This window comes from Heliangelus exortis, chromosome 4 (genome assembly GCF_036169615.1).
Source record: "Heliangelus exortis chromosome 4, bHelExo1.hap1, whole genome shotgun sequence".
In the NCBI taxonomy this organism is placed as follows: Eukaryota; Metazoa; Chordata; class Aves; order Apodiformes; family Trochilidae; genus Heliangelus; species Heliangelus exortis.
In genome coordinates, this window is record NC_092425.1 from 11129294 (window position 1) to 11152069 (window position 22776).

At 43.3% G+C, this 22776-nt stretch overlaps 2 protein-coding genes across 5 annotated transcripts; both read left to right on the plus strand.

Moving 5' to 3' along the window:
• Positions 1–2143: 2143 nt before the first annotated feature.
• On the plus strand, positions 2144–12341 carry LOC139795838 (toll-like receptor 2 type-1). Of its 4 annotated transcripts, none has more exons than XM_071742999.1 (4): positions 2144–2428; positions 4347–4612; positions 7904–8033; positions 9616–12341. In XM_071742999.1, the coding sequence occupies exons 3-4, from the start codon at positions 8020–8022 to the stop codon at positions 11999–12001; spliced, it is 2400 nt and encodes a 799-aa protein (XP_071599100.1). In that variant the 5' UTR covers positions 2144–2428; positions 4347–4612; positions 7904–8019; the 3' UTR covers positions 12002–12341. The 4 variants fall into 4 exon arrangements, with proteins under 4 accessions (XP_071599100.1, XP_071599102.1, XP_071599101.1 ...); XM_071743001.1 differs by lacking the exon at positions 2144–2428 and adding an exon at positions 3109–3393; XM_071743000.1 differs by lacking the exon at positions 2144–2428 and having other exon boundaries at positions 4130–4612; positions 7957–8033.
• Positions 12342–13827: 1486 nt separating this feature from the next.
• On the plus strand, positions 13828–21989 carry LOC139795839 (toll-like receptor 2 type-2). Its single transcript, XM_071743003.1, has 2 exons — positions 13828–14009; positions 17293–21989. Exon 2 carries the CDS (start codon positions 17301–17303, stop codon positions 19650–19652), a length of 2352 nt encoding a protein of 783 aa, XP_071599104.1. The 5' UTR covers positions 13828–14009; positions 17293–17300; the 3' UTR covers positions 19653–21989.
• Positions 21990–22776: the final 787 nt, after the last annotated feature.

Below are 22776 nucleotides of genomic sequence, written 5' to 3' on the forward strand. Positions count from 1 at the left end.
GGTTTTTGAACCATTTTCACAGAACTTACAGGAAATTATTTTTAAAATGTCATAAAAATAGCACATGAAAGAAGTGCAAATGTAACATAATATCTATAAATGCAAGACTCTTTATACCAAAACTCGTGTAAGTTATAAGCTGAGAAAACCCAAGGTGGCCAGTCTGCTGGGGGATGCTAAGACCCAGAGGAACAAAGATCTTCTTGTAGCAGCAGGAGCACACCTCCTGATGAGTTCATCATCCAACAATTCAGGAAGATCACCTGAATTGATACAAGGTAAGAGAGTGCATCTCATTTGATGCTTTTTCCCACAGCAGAGCAGATGTAAGGTAGCTAAATTTTATTACCCTATGGTTATCTCTGAACCAACTTACTCTTGTCTTGTAGTTCTAACTGTTGAGATGAAAGCTGGTTGTTCTTACCACTTTTTTTTTCCTATGGAATTTCCTTTGATTCCTCTTCCTTTGATAGCTCTTCTGTCCAAAAGCTGCAAATTGCAGATTAAATTGTTTGAAGGCATGAATCACCAAGCATCCTATACTTTAATAGAGATCTACAGAAGTCTTTTTAGCATTACTACAACCCCTGGTTGCAGTTCTTGTTCTTTATCTGCTTTCAAGTAAAGAAGTGAAGACTAGAGAATTTTGTTTGTTTTGTCTTACCTTGTGCTTGCAATTGCCTCTTGCACCAGGGTTTTTGGTGTTCTGAAGTCTTGCTAAAAGGCCAACAGGTTCAGCTATGTTTCTGCACCATCACTACTGGAATAATGGGATACTGCTAAGAAAGGACTATTCTTTCTCAAATCTGTGCCACTGCTGCCCAACCTTTCTCCAAATGGGCACCATGACCTGGCAGAGACTGCAGAGCTGAAACAAAACTTGAAGAAAGAAAAAACAAAAACCTGTTCCCATCAGAGATGCTGTCTAAATGCATGGCTCTTGGAGGGTATGGTCAGCTGTGGCTGAGCTTGCTCCTCCAGACAGACCCTCCTGGCCAGACGTGCATTGCCAGGGAAAGTCTGTAAATGTGAATATTTTGCAGCAGTAGAAAGCACCTTGTTTTGGGAGTTTTATCCCCTAGTATGGGGTGTTTCTTTCTGTAGATACTGTGATAAAGATAAAAAGTCATATTGCCATACAGACACAAGTTACATGGTCTGTTCTGAACCTATCATTACTAAGCAGGTGGTGCTACTCAGGAAAACTTAAAGAAGAGCAAGAAATGCAATCTGAGGAAGAATTATCAAAATAGCCAAGTTTGTACTTGAAAATCAGCTTGGGATATCTGTTTTCAATCATGTTCAAGTCTGTTAAGTCAGAGAATGGTCAGAAATATCTAATTATGTGAAGATGTTTTGGTGGCTCTATCAGAGCCAACACACACTTTTTAAATACTTAGTGGGATCATTTGATGATCGGGATTTTCTTCATTTAGTAAAAATTATTTTTTTCATGGGTATTTACAACTGTACTATATCCAAGCTTCTAAAACGTTAGTTTAAGAATTATACAAATGCAAAAGAACACAATAGAAATAATCTGTGCAAGAAACTCACAAAATATCATTTTTATAGTGCAGAGAAACTTGGAAATAGCTCATTATATTTTTTCCCTACTTATTTTAAAATATGGAGCTTTGATAGGAGGGAAGTCAAGAAAAGTACCTGTGTAGAAGAAAGAGCTTCTGGGGTCTTGAATGAATGGAAAGAAAGACTTGGAATGGTCCGATTTTCTCTTTCTGATGTGCACTGTCATGTCTGAAATATTTCGTGGCATCAGAAGTAGCATCTCAATGCCTGCACTATTTGTGCAAAACACATTCTGGCACTGTGTTTTTTGGAATGAATACAAAACCTTGATATTCTAATGGCATATGATAATGATCTGATTCATTTCCTGCTCAGATTATTGCCCAATTTTTTTTATTTTTTTTTTTTTTATATAACAAGCATTTAAGTATGTATCCCTTATGTATCCCTGCATCCCAGCACAGTGTTTTCTGTCTCCATACAGGAAACAAACTTTAGCTGGTTCTGCAATGACTTGGTTCCATTCCAAGGAATATTTCCCTTCTATTAACAACAACAAAACAAAAACCCCACCCACACTTTTTCAGTGTGTTAGCACTAGATAGACCTAAGCACAAAACGTGTTCCTGCATTCCTCTCAGTGAGGCAAGACAAAGTTTGTAGATCTTCCCTGAACTGAAGAGCCCTGACAGGCAGGTCCCTTTGCCCAGCACCTCCTGAAGGAGCATTTCCTTGGAGATAAGTGAAGCTGTTTTGCCTCCTTGTGGGAAATTGCAGTGCCAGGATGTTGAACTCTACTTTCCTCATAACAGCCTGCCAGCCATGGCTTGCACCTGGTGGGCTGTGACAGGGTATTTTCTCTCCTGGTGAGCTGAAGTGAAGCAGAAGTCATCCAACAGTGAGTGTTAAAAGTTCCTGTTCCTCTCTCTTCCCACCCCCTGTGGGGCAGCTTGTGCCTTGTAGTGTATGGGAGAACCACAGCCCTCTGGTACCTACAGCAAGCTCAGCATGGGAAGGTTTGATGCCTCCTGGGATGCCACAGGCCAGGGTGGTTGTGGCTCCGTCCAGAAACCTGCAAAATCCTTGTTTTGAAATAGGCGTGGCACCTTGTTTTCTTAAAAAAACCTGGAAATATGCATTATGTCTCCAAACACCTCTTTACACGGCCCATAACAGATGACCTCTATCATATAGTTTGGGATATAGTAAAGCAAATTGATCAGCACAAGAGTGTGATATGTGTAGAGCTCAGAAAGAAGTCCTTCAAAATACTAAGTAACTGGTACTGCTGAAAGCTGCAGAGGTGTTATCTGAAGGGGATTAAAACACTGAAGTAGCAGTGAAGTAGCACTTTGTATGCTGATAATGTTGAACTAATTAACAGTATGAAAATCCCAAGTAATATGTTAAAAGAAAATGTTATTTTCAGATGGCATCTCCTCTTTCATCCTGTTTTAGGGATTGATCCTCAACAGCATCAAGATGGGAGTCCGTTTGCCTAGGTGAGACGAGGTACATTTGGTCTGATCTCCAAGGTCCCAGTACTGTGATGTTTCTGTTCCAGGTTTCTGTGTTCTGTGGGTTGTTCAGGCTCCCTGTGGAGATCCAGAGTTAGGAATATGGGAAATATGAGGGCTGATACAGCCAAGCTAGCGTGTCAGCTAAGATACACTAAGAAAAGGTGAGGCCAAAGGTGAGCCTTTTTTATGGGTTTTGGGCACCTGCCTCCACCTGCAATTCCCATCCCTGCATCTTCACTGGAAGCTTGGACCCCTTCTGCAGAGATGCAGCCCTGGGCAGTGCTCAGAGGAAGTTACACAGCCAGGTGTATTTCCAGACAGACCTCTCCCTGACATGTGCCAAGTGAGTTTCATTAGTTGTGGTTATTTTGCCTTGTTCCCTGCAGCATGCCAGGAGGTCCTGTAGTAGGCACACTGATACATGGGTGCCATTCATCCCACTGGGTCTCTGGTGTCTGTGTGAAGCTGAGCTACCTGTCAGCTTGCTTGACTGGCCACCAGCCCCATGCAAGTCTGGGGTGAAAGCAGAGACAGCTGAGGGGAGCTTTTCTGCATGAGTTGTCTATGAGTTTGAAGTAACAAATTTGCGTGATGCTGATAATGAGGTTTTGTGTGGTTTTCATAGTGTACTTTGGAACAGCATGCAGAAAATTGCTAGAGTATTTAATGTTTTATAGTTGTGTATGAATAAAAGCTCCTGATGTTCCTGTCAGGACCTGCTTCCACCCCATCTGAGAAAATGTGAAGTAAGAAAGGAACTGCTTTGTCCAGCTTTGCCTCGCATACAAGCTGGTTTCTGTTGATGCAATTTCCTTGGGAATCAAAAATTAATCAGGACTATTTTGGGAGAAACTGGGGCTTTTCATGTGTTGAATCATGTTGATGCAACTACTCTAGAAAAACAAAACTTTCCATGTTATTACAATATGCTTTGGTGTCTTAGCCTGCGAATGTCTCTGCTGTCTCCTCCTCTGTTGAGACAGCAAATCAGCGTCGTGTTATTCTGACTGAAAGCTTTTGGAAAGGATATGATAAAAAAAAATGCACTTGGCAGAGGCAGTCCTGAAGGCTGGTTGTTGAATGAGTAACTGTTTACACAGCATTATCATGCTCCGTCACAACGACGAGGCAAGGATAGCCCAGAAGAAAAATAAAGGAAGTCTGTTCCATTGCATTCAAACTTTCAGTCTGGAGATCTAACCAGGCACTGAGCTGCTGGCAGGGCAGGCCTGATACTGAACATGACAAAGTTAAAATTGTTTGATTTTCATTAGAGTGTGTTCCTTTTTGTCATAGTTTGAAGATGAATACCCGAAGCCCTGCAAGTCAAGCTAAGGAATGGGCAGCAGCACCGTATGCCAAGGCTCTACTTCCAGGACTGTGAAAGGGTGCCAAGATGTTCTGATTTCAATTACATGAGTATTGTACCTCCTGCTTCAAAGACTGCAAGCACAGATTTGACTGCTTGTCCTTGCCAGACATTTCCAGGGGCAGGTTAGGAGAAGACAGGCTGGCACTGCTGCAGCTGAGCTGATGCACTGACACATCTTTGTTATCCAAGGGTAAGTAACAGGAAGCAGTTCTGAACTGCTTGCAGAGATTTGAAATGTGTTTCTGCTGATATTGCAGGCTGCCCAACAGTTTTGTGACTTTACTTCCTTTTTTCTACTGCTTCTGCATTTTCTTTGAGGCAGGGTGTTGCCTGTGTTGGGCCTCTTCTGCACTGATCACTGGTGTTTTTTCAGTGGAAAAGAAAAAAGGAACTCTGAGTGTGGATGCTGACTGACATACAGGAAGGGAAGGGATGGGTTGCAGGATCCTCTCATGGGACTGGGAAGGGGAAATGGGTGAAGCGTGCCCAGATACTGCAGAAGATGGAGAAGCTGGTACCTCTGGCAGGCAGAGGGGAGAGGGCTGCAGGACTGTAGCAACTGGAGTCTGATCCTAAAGCCATGTTCCCCTGAGTAACACAATGCAGCTGCAGAAAGATGAGGCAGTGGGGATCCAGTAGTGAAATAACCATTGTAACTCTGATGGCAGACTGAGTGGCCCCTAGGGTTGCCAACCAGTGCATGGTTTTTGATCAGCAAGTCCATTCCTATGGGGTTCTGTCCCACATAAACATATTTTTCTTTCTACACCTGTTTTGGTTAACATCTACCTAACCCCAGTGCTGGTCACTGCCCTGTTTTCTAGCTGCAGTGGTTTACAAGCAGAGGAGGGTTGTGTTAGGAGCCTGCCCCTCTGCCAGCTGAGGCAATGCAGGGACCTGGAACTGAGTTGCAGGAGGCAGGGATGGTGAGCAAGTTGTAGTTGGGGGTCAGGGAAGATCCAGCTGAGGGAAATGTGTGCTTCTTGTGCTGCTGTCAGATAAACAGAAACACCCAAGGCTAGAGAGCTTCAAAAGTGATGATGACAGCTCTGCCTCAGCCCTATCTACCTGCTGGCAAAAGCTTGTTAGGTGTCTCTGCAGGGAACATCTGCAGTTAGAAAAGCACAGGCTTGTTGTGGATGTGTGCTCTTCTGTTGGGAAAAAGTAATGTACTGGGACATGTGAAGGTAAGGGACACTATAAGAGAAAGAATAATAACCAGCTTAAACTTGAAGAAGAGAAAGCACCCACAAAACACAACAGTTCACTAGTAAAATGCAGTTACTTTGGAGAAAAAGCAGGTGAAAGGTATGCTCACCTTAAGAAGACAGTTGTTTTCTCTTACTCCAGACTCTTCCATTTCTAAAGATGTTATTCTTTAGATCCAGGCTGGATCTCTGTTTGGAAGCTGATGTTCTGGGACACATCTGGCTGGTACCTTCCTTCTGTGTGAGGCAGCTTATAGAGGGCATCTCTGGCCATCTTGTTCATCCTTGGATATTTCTGACTACATATAACCTGATAAATCCTGACAAATTTACCTGGAATGAGAGAGAGAAAAGTTGTACTGCTTTTAGATGTTTTTCTCTACTGATGGAAACAAGCAGAAGGCCCATCCCAATTTTTCAGCTTTTTAGGCAGCTTACTGAGATGAAACACTTGGTTTGTGAACTGTGATGTTGAAAGGTGGGCTAGATCACTCTGGTCTTCTCTGTCTGAGAAACCAGAAACCCAGCCCAGTTTAGAAGTGTGATGAGAGTGGGCTAAGTCTGGATGTTAGGAGAAAGGTAGCTAGGTACTACTGAAAAAACAGCTGGTACTTACTTTTAGCCTCCATGAGTGTGTGCTGGCAAAGCTGTAACAAAAAAGAGTGCCCACTATGACCCCAGTGAAGTACATGGCCTACTATGTGATCCTCTTCTTCAAAGATCTTCACAAATTTAACTACACTTAACTCTAACAAGAAATAGCAGTTTTGATGACAAAAACATAGGAATGAATTGTGTCAAACTCAGAATTAACACTTTTAAACATTTTGAAAAATGCAAGTCTCCCCTGTTGAAGAACAGGAACTATTCCAGCTGAGAGGTGCTAAAGGGAAGAGGCAGCTTTGAGGAAGCTGGTGACATTCTTTCACTAAAATACCATTTCCCTTCCCTGCTATGTCCCACAGAGGCTGTCTCTATTTAAAGATGTTGTTATGCTTATCATCTATCTTGTTATTCTTATCATCTATCCTCTGTAAAAGACAGAAAATATAACAGTATCTCAGTTTTAAACTTCCTTTTTTTTTGGAAAGCATCAAGTTTGTAACCTAAAGTGCAATGCAGATTTCAGTGGAGTGGGATGAAGGTTGTGATGAGATGCACTTGGGCTTCTGCCTGGCCTTTGCCATCCTTGAGCACATAGATGATGCCTTGGGCCCTCTGACAGGTAGCCAAGCAGCTGGCAGGAACTGATCTGTCTGTCTTCTCCCAGGCAGCTGCCTCTTAGAGCAAGCAGGAAGGAGACAATGCCAGTTTCTGAGCACAGAAAAAAAAAAATGAAAATGGCAGTAGGAAAGTTTGGTGTTTGAATTAGGTGGATTTCCCTTTCAGAGTCAGGAAGATTTTCTACCTCTTCCTCCATGCAGTGTTTGTGCTTGGCCATTTTACCAAGGATCCTCTCATGGGACTGTGTGTTCAGTCAAACTAAAATAAATACCATCAAACCTCTTCTCTCAAAATGGCCTTGGCTGTTTACACAGGGATGCTGCCTTTCAAACTGTGTCTTCTTTTTCAGACAGAATACAGTTCCCATTTTTACACATTTTCTGTTTGTTGATAATGTATGACTGTGGTGTCCTAGGAAATTAAATGATGCTAAGTGTTTCTCTAGTACTCTATTTGAATAAACAATTTGAATCCAACATTAATACAAATATATATATATCACTATATATATAGATAGTATTTTACAGAATGCTCACAGAAAATAACTTAGTTGTGCTGAGATGTTCTGTTGCTCAGTATAGTTAGCACACCCCAGTGCAAACCAAATAATAAGCACTGAAATTACAGACACAGGGAGGTGGATGCCGTTCTGCCTAGGAACTATTTCTGCACTTAATACTGGAGGAAGTGATTGTGAAAGAATGACTTTTGCAAAATGGTTGCATCAGCCTTCCCAGCAATGGGCAAAGACTGACAAAGGGAGAGAGACCCCGCCACTGAATTTCAGCTTGCAAAGAGGAGAGTGTGAACATGATCTGTGCTCATTTTTGTCTCTCCAGTCAGCAGCAGCAATAGAAGTGGCTGAAATGCAGGCCTGAAGGGCAGTGCCATGCATGCTGGACAACACCAAGCTCCTCAGAAGCCATGGCTTCCTTAGGGGAGCAACCACTAAAGTGAACTGGTTTCATTGAGTAGTTAGAGGACATTGGAAAACTGTCAAGATGAAGTTTTGTTTGAGGAGCAAAGGCTGAAATATTTTCTCACTCTAGGACTGTCGTTGCATTGGGCCTGCTGAAAAGTTTCATGCTTTTCTTGTACTTAGTTATGAGATGACTGCCTGGATCCCAGAGTACGTGGTCAGCACAAGAGGAGAGTGAAACCCAGCATGCAGTACACAGGGTAAGTGCCTACTTTCTGAATATTCAGGATTTGGGGATACTGTTTTACCTGCTGGTTACAAGAGCTGTTTGTGAGCTTTAATAAGTGACTTATTTTCTGGCATAGACAATGGTGAAATTTTCTTTGGCACCTGCAGCAGGAAACAACCCTTCTATAAATTAAAATAGTCTTGTTCTAATTACATCCACTGTTTGTAGGGTGATGGTAACATCCAATTCCCATCTATTACCAGTGCTGATTTACAGAAAAGGGTGATAGAGTTGTTTGGGTGCATATCAGCTTGTTCTGCCTTTCCAGTAAAGAATGTAAGTTGCTCTACACAATGTATGCCAGGAGCTTGTGGAGCTCTGCTTTTCAGAAGCCCTGAGACTGGTGAGGGTCCATGCAGGGGACCTCAAAATTTCTTTTGGGAAAGTTTGAAGTGTCAGAAGCTACAGGCCACTTGAAGAGCTGACAGGAAGGACATACTCTGTTCAGATGTCTGCCTCACAGGCAGCCATACTAGATGGACAGGCGAACCCTGTGAAAGGTGTGAGCCGTGTCCCTATCACGGGAGAGTCCTTCAGGAACCCCTGCAACACGAGTCCCTCCCGTGAGGTGCAGTCCCTCAGGAACTGCTCCAGCCCGGGCTTCCCAGAGTCACGGCTGCTTCAGGAACAGTCACCTCCTCTGACACGGGCTCCTACCCGGCTGCAGAGCCACATCTGCCCCTCTCTGCAATCCCACACGGGCTGCAGCTTCCCATCTGCCCACCCGTGACACTTCAGGGGCTACAGATCCACATTTACCCCACTGTGCTCCTTCAGGGACTGCTCCCCCGTGTTCCTCCATGGGCTGCAGGGGCACAGCCGCCATCTCACCACGGGCTGCAGGGAAACCTCTGCCCGGGCACCTTTCCCCATCCTTTCTCGCTGACTTTGGTGTCTTGGCTCCAGCATTGCTCTCACCCCCTCCTCTCCAGGCCATTTTTACCCCCTTTCTTTTTATTTATTTCCTTTTTTTAATTTTTATTTTTGCAGTTTCATTTTCCCTTTCTTGAGTATGTTACTTTCAGAGGCACACCCAGCTTCCCGTATCTGCTTGGCCTTGGGAGGAGGTGGGGACAGAATCTGAAGCCAGGGGAGCTTTCAGCAGCTCTGCACAGGATTCACCCCAGTGGCCCTCACCTGCTTCCAAAACTCCACTAACTCAAGATGGGGTGCACTTCATTCCCTTATCCAAATCATTGGGGTTTAGCCATCTTCCTCTGTTCAGGACTGCAATATCCACCTACAGCTTCATTACTGTGAGACATGTAAGAGGTGACAGCCATAGCTATATGCATATAGCAGGACAAAGGCAGGACATCAGGAACAGTCTTTTATGACTGCTCAGAACTGATATTGCTGAACTCCAGGGATGAGTAGCATACCCTGTTTCCAGGGGTGAGCAGCTGAAGCATAAGACTTCTGTTGCAGCATAACTCTTACAAGAAAAACTTTGGTGCTGAACTTCCTACTGAAATTGCGCAATTTTTCAAGTGCTTTCAGTTGCTGTTAGAAACTAAATCAACACTATCTTCTTTCTGTTCTGTATATGACAGAAAAATGGTCACACAAACAACACACAAATCAAGAACTACACACACCTGGCAAGTGTGGGCCCTCTACATTGTCTTAACTGCAAACCTCTCAGAAGAACAAACTCTGAAGAAAGCTTGTCCATCATGTGATGCTACTCAGCTTTGTAACTGCTCTTCCATGGGCTTGGACTTTATTCCCCCAGGACTCACAGACAAAATCACAGTGTTAAACCTGGCCCACAACAGGATAAAACACATCCAATCCCAGGATCTGCAGCAGGCTGTGAACCTGAGAGCCCTCCTGCTGCAGTCCAACATCATCAGCTCGATAGATGACGACTCATTTAGCTCCCTTGGGAAGCTGGAGATCTTGGACTTATCCAATAACAGCTTGGCTTACTTGTCCCCTGTGTGGTTTGAGCAGCTTTTTTCACTCCAGCACCTCCACCTTCAAGGGAACACCTACTGGGAGCTGGGGGAAAGTTCCCCCTTTTCTGGGCTGAGGAACCTGAGCTCTCTTCACCTGGGCAACCCATGGTTCTCCACAATAAGGCAAAGAAACTTTGAGGGCATTGAAGTTCTCCAGAAGCTGTGGATTGAGGGTGGAAATCTCAGCCAGTATGAGGCAGGAAGTTTGAGACCAATTAAGAGGATAAATCACATGATCATAAACCTAAGAAATGCCACTGTATTCTCAGCAGTTCTCATGGACCTTCTGTATTCTGTCACTTGGTTAGAAGTGAGAGAAATTAAATTAGAGATTGAAAAAAAGAGTTTTGTGCAGAACTCTACACTTCCTTTTAGACTACAAAAATTTACATTTAAAGATGCTTTCTTCACAGATCAATATGTTACCCGAATACTATTATTACTGAAGGAAATCACATCTTTGCAAGAATTAGAGGCAATCGATTGTGTGCTTGAGGGGAAAGGAGCATGGGACACTACAGAAATTAAAAGGAGCGGGGAAAGCTTTGTTGAAACAATATCAATAATCAATATAATGATTCCAAATTTTCACTTGTTTTTTGACCTGGAAGGTATGGAATCACAAATAAACAAACTGAAAAGTCTCACTATCGCAAGCTCAAAAGTTTTCATGGTACCATGCAATCTTGCTAAACATTTTTCTTCACTTCTGTATCTCGACTTTCATGATAATTTGCTTGTAAATAACCGTCTAGATGAGACAATCTGTAAAAATGCTTGGCCTTCATTGCAAACTCTAAATCTAAGCCAAAACTCTCTAAAATCTCTGAGACAGACTGCAAATTCCATAAATCGTCTACACAAACTGATTAGTCTTGACATTAGCCAAAATAATTTCGGTGAGATTCCAGATGTGTGCACATGGCCAAAAACCCTGAAATATCTGAACCTCTCCAGCACACAGATTCCCAAACTCACAACTTGCATTCCCCAAACGCTGGAGGTTTTGGATGTTAGTGCCAACAACCTGAGGGAGTTTGGGCTGCTCCTGCCACTTCTCAGAGAGCTGTACCTTGCAAGAAACCAGCTGAAGACCTTGCCCGGTGCTGCACCTCTTCCAAACTTAGTGGCCATGTCAGTCCGGAGAAACAACCTCAATGGCTTCTCCAGGGAAGAGTTTGAGTCCTTCAAGAAGATGGAGCTGCTGGATGCCAGCGACAACAACTTCATCTGCTCCTGTGAATTTCTCTCCTTTGTCAACCACCAGGCCAGGATAGCCCAGGTGCTGGTGGGGTGGCCAGAGCAGTACCTCTGTGACTCTCCCTTGGCAGTGAGAGGGGCGCAGGTTGGTGCCGTGCAGCTCTCCCTGATGGAGTGCCACAGGTCCCTGGTGGTGTCGCTGATCTGCTCCCTGGTGTTCCTGGTGATCCTCATCCTCGTGGCCGTCGGCTACAAGTACCACGCGGTCTGGTACCTGAGGATGACCTGGGCTTGGCTCCGAGCCAAGAGGAAGCCCAAGAGAGCCCCCGCCAAGGACATCTGCTACGACGCTTTTGTCTCCTACAGCGAGAACGACTCGGACTGGGTGGAAAACACCATGGTGAGGGAGCTGGAGCAGGCCTGCCCTCCCTTTCGGCTCTGCCTCCACAAGAGGGACTTTGTGCCCGGGAAGTGGATCGTGGACAACATCATCGACTCCATCGAGAAGAGCCACAAAACACTCTTTGTGCTCTCCGAGCACTTTGTGCAGAGCGAGTGGTGCAAATACGAGCTGGACTTCTCCCACTTCCGCCTCTTTGACGAGAACAACGATGCAGTGATCCTGGTCCTGCTGGAGCCCATCCAGAGCAAAGAGATTCCCAAGAGGTTCTGCAAGCTGCGGAAGATCATGAACACAAAGACCTACCTGGAGTGGCCTCTTGAAGAAGAGCAGCAGAAGATGTTTTGGGGAAACTTGAAATGTGCCTTGCAATCATAGAGTAAGTCGGCATACCTCATTCCAGCATATTTTCACAAAGGATATATGTGTTTCTTCTTTCATATTTTGCTGCCTAAGGAGAATTGGCTTTGTTTTCTGTAGAAAGAATTATCATCTTACTAAATGAGAAAGACCCACTTTAGGCTTTCCCGTGATTTGATACTCTGATCTTAATCCCTACCAATCACTATGATATTTTGAAGCCATATTAGACTTCATACGCTTTCCTAAATAAATCTAGCTGAATTTAGGGTATTTCTGTTCTCTTTCTTTCTGTTACCACATCCCCAACAATGCCATTGTTATTTACAATTGAAAATAAAAGCCAAGTCCCTCAATACTCCCCTGTGTTTGTTGTTCTTCTTTAGTTTATTTTCAGTGCCATCATGCATAGCAGGGTGATTAAAATTAAACTCTGGGAAAAAAAAAAAAAGGAGGACTGAAATTACAATAAGCCCTCCAAAGCCTTACTGTTGCTGTAGAACACTCAAAAAAGACAATATTGAATACATACTTCCCTTCACAAGTCTGTTATTCTGGGCATTTATGCCAGAGTCCATACCACTGTGCACAGATTGGGGTTTACTCAGTACCTGTCCAGGAAGCATTCTGGCACCTTGTACAGTGATGGTGGTGAGATCCAGAGGCAAATAATCACTGTGTTTGGGGCTTTTTTTGTTGGTTTTGTTTTTTATTTTCACTTGGCTTGACTTGGGGTTTTTTTGTCTAGGCTTCTTTCCAATGAGTGGGCTAGATGGTGTTAAAGACTAACTCACTTCTTGTTTCTGCTCCTTGTACAGCACAATTCATAGCTGGGCCATGCACCCCTTAAAGCTCTGCTTAGATTCCTTTATAATCACTGGAGAAAAATCACACTCATAAGAGGCAATTCATCTTTCTGCTTCAGAATGTGGTGTCTCCTAGAGCTACTGTATTGCTCTTCACCAATTTCAAAGGTAATCTTGACAAGCAGGCAGATACAGATGTTTATTTTAGGATAGCTGGTCTTATCCTGAGTGTCTGGAGTCACAGTTTTTGTGAGTTTCTCATGCTTTAGGTATTTTTGTGGAAACTTGAAATTGTCTCTGGTGGATAAAGCTAGGCGTGGGTTTCTGTAACTCAGCACTTTCATGCTGTGCTTTGCTGGTATTGCTGGGGCTTAAGTACAGGAGAGTCTAGATGCATCTTGATTAAACTTTGTAAATGAAATTATTTTGTGGTGAAATACCAAAGTATTGGCATATGAACTGAGTGGATATTTGAAAAATAGGGAACTCTGCTTATACACACATGCCTCTGTGTTGGTATATACATATATATATCTATATATATATATAGATATATATATGGATATATGTGTATTTCTGTGTGTGTGCCTATGCATATATTCACACTTCTGTGTATGCATATACACACACATGAGATGACAGTTTCTGTAAATGTAAGCCAGAAAACATCACTTTCAGTTCTACTTTCCTGTTTTAATGGTATCTGTAGGGTTAGTCCAAAGTCTGCTGCAAAAAGGTTTTTCTCTTCGCTCTCTTGAATAATAACAGCTCAAGGGCTAATCCAGACTGAGCTCCAGGTAAGTGATGAGTGAATCAGCTGATAGCAGCACTGATGAAACTGATTGTGTACTGAAGGAGATTGCATATCTAGAGGTAAGGAGAAAAATATACCTTGCTGGTGATTTGAAAGAGAAGATCAGAGAGAGATGTGGGAGAAACCTTGGCTTTCTCACAGTACACTCCTGCCGTAGACCCAGACTTTTATGAGTTGGCACATTTCAAACAATTGATAGTGTTACTGCTTTTATGCCAAGCAGATCCCCTAGGTTGGAATTCCCCTGCTCACGTAGCCAAATTGGAGAGGTGAAGTGGGAAGGAAGCAGCAGCACGAGAGGAAGTTGTGTCAAGAGTGATCATCATGTGAGAGCTGAAGCGTGACATAGATTAAGCAGCATCCAGGCGCTGGTGCTGGCATCCCCAGGAACTTTTTCTGCCCAGAGGTGAGTTTGCAGGTGGGTGGGGGCTGGAGATGCAGGGCAAGAGCATGGGGCTGCAAAGCCAAAGCAAGAACCAAGGAGGGAGCACTGACTGGGAAGAGGCCATCTGATCTCTGCCACCAAGTCCTCCTCTGCACGGGGGCTCCAGGCTGTGGGGTTGCTGGGCAGAGGCCATCTCCCACAGGAGTGGGGGTCAGAGAAGGATTTCTGGCTGGCAGCAGAAATGCATCAGGCAGGTGCAATTGCAGGGCTGCATGGCAGGTGGGCAGCAAAAAGAGATGGGAGAGCCGGGATGTGTTGATGGGAGCTATGTCCTTCAGGAGAAAGGAAAGAGGAAAGCAGCAAATTAAAAAGAGAGGTTGGGTCAGATTATCATTTTTGCTCAGTTTCCTCAGGGGAAGGTACTTCTTATGTGCTTTGTCCCATTTGTATGTTGATACCCTCTGCTGAGGGAAGGCTGGGCATGAAGGTGGGCTGTGTTTGTTCTAGTAGTTCAATCAGAAAAGAGCTCACTGAGCAATGATCTCAGGGCACTGGGATCAGCTTCTTCCTCACTTAACAGCCTCATTGCACATCCTCTGTGTCAGAAACGTGAAGGGACATGCCTACAGTTGTGTGTGTGTGTGTTACACATACACACTACCAAGGCAATGCTGGTGGGTGACAGCTAGGATACATCTCACCCACACACAACCAAGTGGAAAGCAGCAGCTTGTGGATTGAGCCCTTCTCCAACCACGAGCCTCTCACTGCAGATCCTGTAGCACTGCTCAAATTTACCAGCCCTCATTTAGCTTGATGGTCTGTTGTGTTAAAGGGGAGTAAAGAAATCTGGCAGAAAATAAACCTCCTTGCAATCCAGCTGACCCTCAGACATTAGAGGAGCTGGGGGCAGCTGGGCTTAGATTCTGAGTGGCCAAAAAAAAAAAAAAAGCAAAAAAAAAAGCAAAGCAATCTGTAGTATCAAATGGTTCAGTCCTGTAGCTCCTGGTTGGTTTCAGGCTGGTAAGAGAGGAGGAGAGCTACGAGGCTCAGCCAGTATTTCCCATGCAATCCCTGCCCAGTTCTCTTCTGTACTGCCAATTTTTCATAGGTAAATAAGCTACCTATAGATAGTTTTTGACTGTCCATATTATCTGGCTGGTTCTTTTTCTAACAGCAAGCATTTTTATCACAACTTTAAAAATCCCAAATAAATCTGTTGCTTGTGAAACTCATCTTACTCATAACTTTGCTCCAATGGCCTACAGCACCATGCTATCCAGCCAGACTTGCAGAACCAAAAAAGCCCCTTAAAAAAGCCTCAGCTGGACAGCAGGTGAGTGTGACTGCACACTGCTGTTCTTTGGGTGGGATCCACTTGGATAAGCATCTGGATTTCTAAACTGTGGTACTCTGTTTTAAGTTGATGCGATCATTTCTCTTGCAGTCATCACATCTTTATGTGAGTGTCCAAAAGACATAATGTCAATTTCCTACTGAAATTAGTTGTTTCTTTCCATTGACTTTGGAGAGCAATGGTGGGTGACCAGTTCAGCTGTGAGCACCAAAAGACAGAGGAGAAGTCTGTGTTCTTCATGACCCAAAACTCTCTATCAGACCGAGACAGATTAAAGGAAAACACCACAAGAGGTCAAGTTGTTTGTAGTCCTTCATGTGGGGAAAGATAGAATGACTGAAAAAATTATCCACACATTTTCCTCCTCTCCCCATGTACCCAAACAGTCTCAGCTACTTCTGTTCTGCTTGAATCATTTTCAGCAACTCTGGATGACAATAATGTGACTAGAAGTGTGGAATTTGTCTATGGATTTGTCTGCATGGCTCAGCTATTGTAAAACAGATCAGAGTATGAATTCAAAATACAGCAGATCTTTTGCACAGGGCTCCAGTGGAATGACTGAAGGAGGAGGGACTCCTCAGTGAGCCAAGCTGACCTGATTAACTTGATACAGAGCCCATGATGATCTTTGGGATCATTGGGCTCTTTGAGGTTGGCTCACTCTTGTCACTGTCAGTAAACACCTACCTCAGGGGTTTTGTGACACACTGGGGAAGTTATACTTTAGAAGTGCTCTTTGTTCCTTTTCAAAAAAGCATAGACAAACAAAATTCAATGTATAGTAAGGGTTTTGAAGAGAAAACAACCCTCTCAGGCATCAAGAGTCATTTTTCCAATTCCTCAGAGGGACTGAAGAATTTAAGTTGCTTTGGGTGGAGTAAGGACAGGTTGGATATTGCAGCAAGCTCTGTAACACAAAAAAGCCATGACAAATCAGTACTGTGAAGGGCATATCTGTGAGAGAAAAGAGGAGTGACACAGGATCCACAGTGTATGGCTTCTGTTAAGTCCTTTCAGACCAGAAGATGATTACTGTGGGGCTGGAAAAGCCTGTTCTAATCCAGCCAACTGATCTTCAGGATGCTTGAAAAGCCCCTTGCTCTTCCTCTTGGCTGGGTCTGAGCTTCTCTCTGCCACAAACCCAAAGCAGAAAAAGCCACTGGTAGAGGGGAAGGATATGGCATTAAAAAGGAAAAACTAGAACTTCATGTGTTACAATGGCCAGTTTTCTCAGCTTAAATTGTTCACAATGTGGTAACGATGGCCTACACAGACTTCCAAGCAACTATTTAGGTCCCTCCTCCAAGCACATACACAATCAGAATAGCCAGAGGCAGATAAAATGAGGAAAAGGCCTGAAACACATACAACTCTCTTCTCCCTGTTTTCAGAACTGAGATTAGATATATGCTTGAAATGAGTAATAAATGTGAGTGTTACTATGTCCTGCAAAAAGCTAACTCCTCTTGATGTAACCAGGATTTGAAACACATATGGGAGACTCACTTGAAAAATGAATATACAAAATAATTTTCACAAACCCAGAATAACCCAGGGCAAGGCTAAGGGGGAATATATTGGGATCTTAACAGGCAAAGGATCAGATTAGGAGTAATGTTGTGATTATTCACTTGCTGAGATGAATCTGCAAAAGATTTGTACATCTGTTAATTGATTTGAGAGCTCTCATGACAAAATCAGAAAACACAGGGGAAAAAAAAGAGTAAATCCAGCGTACTTGGCTTTTAGCAACTTATTCTGGAATATTTATATACAGTGCACCCTGTTTTGATTAATTGTTTAATCTCTGAACACTTAAAAACAATTAATGGGGCTTCCAGCAAGACAAAACAGTAAAGGTTATGTTTTAGCTATACCCAAAATGTAGCTTTTTAAAACTAACTACTCATCTTACATGTGCTCTGATTTTATTTCACATTTTAGGCAAAATAATGACTAAATACACCTGGCAAGTGTGGGCCCTCTACATTGTCTTAACTGCAAACCTCTCAGAAGAACAAACTCTGAAGAAAGCTTGTCCATCATGTGATGCTACTCAGCTTTGTAACTGCTCTTCCATGGGCTTGGACTTTATTCCCTCAGGACTCACAGACAAAATCACAGTGTTAAACCTGGCCCACAACAGGATAAAACACATCCAGTCCCAGGATCTGCAGCAGGCTGTGAACCTGAAAGCCCTCCTGCTGCAGTCCAACATCATCAGCTCGATAGATGACGACTCATTTAGCTCCCTTGGGAAGCTGGAGATCTTGGACTTATCCAATAACAGCTTGGCTCACTTGTCCCCTGTGTGGTTTGAGCAGCTTTTTTCACTCCAGCACCTCCACCTTCAAGGGAACACCTACTGGGAGCTGGGGGAAAGTTCCCCCTTTTCTGGGCTGAGGAACCTGAGCTCTCTTCACCTGGGCAACCCATGGTTCTCCACAATAAGGCAAAGAAACTTTGAGGGCATTGAAGTTCTCCAGAAGCTGTGGATTGAAGGTGGAAATCTCAGCCAGTATGAGGCAGGAAGTTTGAGACCAATTAAGAGGATAAATCACATGATCATAAACCTAAGAAATGCCACTGTATTCTCAGCAATTGTCACAGACCTTCTGTATTCTGTCACTTGGTTAGAAGTGAGAAACATAGCATTCAGTACACCTGATGAAACAGAACTATTGAGAGTCATGTCATCTGCTTTTGCAAAGAAAATTTCTTTTAATCGGGCCTTATTAACAGATGCTACTGTGCCTGAGATTGTCAGCATTTTAGAGGGTATGCCAAAATTAGTGGAGGTGGAGATGAAAGACTGTATACTTTTGGGAACTGGACGATGGAAAATGCAAATTCAAACAAACCAATCACGGACTGTTAGAGTGCTGACAGTAGACAAATTATCTATAGACAAATTTTATTTGTTTACAGATCTTTCTGCTGTGACAGGTCTACTGTCTTTTCTAACTAGAGTCACAGTTACAAACACCAAGGTCTTTCTGGTGCCGTGCAGCCTTTCAAAACATCTGCAGGCATTGAAGTATCTTGACCTTAGTGCAAATTTGCTTGGAGACCAGAGCTTGGAGCATTCGGCCTGTCAGGGTGGTTGGCCCTCACTGCAAACTCTAAACTTAAGTCAGAACTCTCTGAGTGACTTAGAAATGACAGGTAGAAGTTTGTCTCATCTACGAAACCTCATTCTCTTAGATATAAGCAAAAATAATTTCGGTGAGATTCCAGATGTGTGCGCATGGCCAAAAGCCCTGAAATATCTGAACCTCTCCAGCACACAGATTCCCAAACTCACAACTTGCATTCCCCAAACGCTGGAGGTTTTGGATGTTAGTGCCAACAACCTGAGGGAGTTTGGGCTGCTCCTGCCACTTCTCAGAGAGCTGTACCTTGCAAGAAACCAGCTGAAGACCTTGCCTGGTGCTGCACCTCTTCCGAACTTAGTGGCCATGTCAGTCCGGAGAAACAACCTCAATGGCTTCTCCAGGGAAGAGTTTGAGTCCTTCAAGAAGATGGAGCTGCTGGATGCCAGCGACAACAACTTCATCTGCTCCTGTGAATTTCTCTCCTTTGTCAACCACCAGGCCAGGATAGCCCAGGTGCTGGTGGGGTGGCCAGAGCAGTACCTCTGTGACTCTCCCTTGGCAGTGAGAGGGGCGCAGGTTGGTGCCGTGCAGCTCTCCCTGATGGAGTGCCACAGGTCCCTGGTGGTGTCGCTGATCTGCTCCCTGGTGTTCCTGGTGATCCTCATCCTCGTGGCCGTCAGCTACAAGTACCACGCGGTCTGGTACCTGAGGATGACCTGGGCTTGGCTCCGAGCCAAGAGGAAGCCCAAGAGAGCCCCCGCCAAGGACATCTGCTACGACGCTTTTGTCTCCTACAGCGAGAACGACTCGGACTGGGTGGAAAACACCATGGTGAGGGAGCTGGAGCAGGCCTGCCCTCCCTTTCGGCTCTGCCTCCACAAGAGGGACTTTGTGCCCGGGAAGTGGATCGTGGACAACATCATCGACTCCATCGAGAAGAGCCACAAAACACTCTTTGTGCTCTCCGAGCACTTTGTGCAGAGCGAGTGGTGCAAATACGAGCTGGACTTCTCCCACTTCCGCCTCTTTGACGAGAACAACGATGCAGTGATCCTGGTCCTGCTGGAGCCCATCCAGAGCAAAGAGATTCCCAAGAGGTTCTGCAAGCTGCGGAAGATCATGAACACAAAGACCTACCTGGAGTGGCCTCTTGAAGAAGAGCAGCAGGGGTTGTTTTGGTTTAATTTGAAAGTAGCTCTAAAATCCTAGGCAGGGACATTGAAGAGTGAATACATAGCAAATGTAGCCTGGATTGGTTTCCCTTGCATGTTCATCCCATAACTTACCTACATCTTGAGGACAGAGAGCTGAGCTACTCTTGATTCTATTACTTGTTGTGAAATCATTTTCTTTTTGTAGTTATGGTATTGAATCGTTTTACTGCTTTGGGCTGAAAAAGAGACAATTTCTTTGTAGCTGCTCCTATGATGCTGTGGTTTGGATTTGTGACCAAAATAGTGTTGATGACACCGAGATGTTGTAGTTACTGCTGAACATGGCTTGCACAGCATCAGTACAGTTTCTGTTTCCCTTGTCCTTACTGTGAATATGTTGGGGGTGCATGATAATTTGGGACAGGACATAGCTGAGCCAGAGGTTCCCAGATGACCAAAGGGATTTCCTATGCCATGTAATGCCATGGTTGGCAATAGAAGTTGTGGGAAAGAAAGAGGAAGGGAGAACATTTGGAGCTGTGGTGTTGGTCTTTCCAAGTAATTGTTATGCGTAATGGAGCCCTGCTTTCATGGAAATGACTGAACACCCACTTGCTGAGGGGAAGTAGTGAATCAGTTTCTCATTTTGCTTTGCTTGTGTGCAGCTTTTACTTTACCTATTGAAGTGTTTTTATCACAATCCATGAATTTTCTCACTTTTACCGTTCTGCTTCTCTCCTCTGTCCCTCTGTGGAGGGATTTAAAAAGGGGCTGAGCTGCCTTCTGGGGTTATACCACAACAGCTGCCTACATATGTTAATCAGAACTGTCAGAAAAAGTTGTTCCATTTTAATTTTTAATGATGAAAAGTTGTTTAGATATACAGCTATGCAGTTTATGTATCTTTATCTTTTCAAAACTTTAGGAGAGGCCCTGCCTAGCCAAGGGTTTTTCTGCATTCTTTGTATAAACCCCTTCTAATCAAATGCAATGAAACTCAGCTTATGCTGCCAGGATTTTTGTCCTAGCTCTCCTAGTTAGTGGATCTAACAGATTTCAGCAGTATTTCACAATTACTGTAAGTTAAATATTCAGATCTCCTGAGGACTGTGGCTGCAATATTTAAAGTGTCCTTTCACACTGCAGAGCTGGCTGTTGCAGCACGTAGGATCCCCAGCAGAAAGCTTCCTTGGTGACAGACACCTAGTGATGTTTTTTTCTATATATTGTACTGTATGTGGGAATTGATGCTTTAGAGTGAGTATAAACCCTCTTCTGACTTCCTTAAATTGAGTTCAACCTATTCTCAGGCAGAATGTAGGAAACATGAATATGTCTACAGTCTGAATCCAAACCCATAATCCCCTCTCTGATCAGCAGCCTTAGCACAAGCATGAAAAGGGTGTTTCCTGCCTTTCTGCTCTCTATGTAAATGTAAAAGCAGTAATAGGCATTAAAGAAGCAGATCTAAAAATGCCTCACATGGAAACATCTGCAGCATTTTGCTGTATCTGTGGTTAGATCAGTGTTTTTGTTGTGTCTTGGGCATCTAACTCATACAAATTCTCCGTTTAAAAACCTTGATGTTTGTAATTGAGTTGGTACATTGGAAGTCTCATCTCACAGCTAGTTACCTGCCATATTACTGCTTTTAGGGTGCTTGCCACATAGCCAACATGTCAGTGGGAGCAGAAGTCCCCCCAGCCCTTTGCTAGCCACTGAGAAGGCTGAGGACAAACATTCTTCCATTACACCCACAATTAGGCAACTGACAGTGTAATGGAAAGAGTAATATTTATTTATGTCCATTTCTGCATATATGAACAAAGGCATGCTGCATTATAAGAATTATTAACTTTGCTATTTCATCTAAGCATTTAAGATTTAAGACCTTAAGATCTTAACATTTACTCTTTCTTTCATTTCCTCAAGAGGTTTTTTTAATCCATCATTCCTATTTTTAGCATCTAAGCCACACCTTCATCTGCAGAAGGCTTCATGAAAATCTCTGCTTTATTCTCATACATATTTAAGTGTTAAGGTACTTTAATCTGTATTTCTGATTTCTAATGACAATGTAACTATTCTTAAAACATGGACCATATTTCATCTGAGTTTAAAAGCTACTTCACTTGGGCTAATTACCTTTTAAGACAAGCTTCTCAGACTCTGAAGCAGAACTGTCTGGTTTTGCATGAACATGCTGTGTTTCAGTTCCTCATAGCATGGCCAGGGTACTGTAGATGGTAAACATTTGTCTGATCAGCAGAAAGGCTTAGGCATCCATTTTGATCTGCTTGGGGTTTTTTTTGGGGTTTTGTTTGTTTGTTTGTTTGTTTCTATTTTGTTTTGTTTTGAAAAATCAATAGCAACACATTGAATTGGTTAGGAATACTTTGTCCTGCTATGTTTGAGAAGCTGGTTCTTGGAAGCTGGAGCTTTTGAACATGGTGACAGTGAGGGAATTTAAAATAAGGCCTCCTTATCCTGGCCTTTCTCTCTACCAAGCACCCCATAAGCATTCCTGTGGTCAGAGCTTTTTGTAAATGGCCACTGGAAGGTGTATGAGTTATGATCCAGCAGCCCTTGGAAGAGGTGAGGGGGAAAAAAGCTAGAGGTAACCTAACATTACTTTACACTAACCAAATCATCACACGTAGTTGTTAGAGTGTAATGCCCCAGAATTTTCTGTATACAAAGCAATTATGTGATTTACAATTTTCTTGGTCTGCTTCACAACTTCCTGTAGGCAGAATTTCAACTGGGAGCCACTTTTTTTTTTTTTTTTTTTTTTTTTTTTTTTTTTTTTTTTGTCTGGCACAATTTTCACATTCAAGTCAGTAATTTCTTTTAAATCTTATGTTGAGAAAATAAAAAATATACTTTAATAGCACACTGTACAACCTTGCTGTAATGCAAAAAGAGGCACCATCCTGTGAAAGGTCATATATATATATATAGCACACCCAGGTTCAACTAACTACTATTTTCTCTAGGCTTTTTAAAATTAAGTGCAGAATAGGCATATTATTGCAGATAGAAAAACTATCAAACACTTTGCATTCTCACTAATAATCTGAGCCCTGTTCTAGACCAAATAAGTAATTAATGCCTTGGGTGGTGCCTAAACAAACTGGTTGCCAAAGTGCTAGATAGCAGAGCCAGTCCAAAAGGTGCCC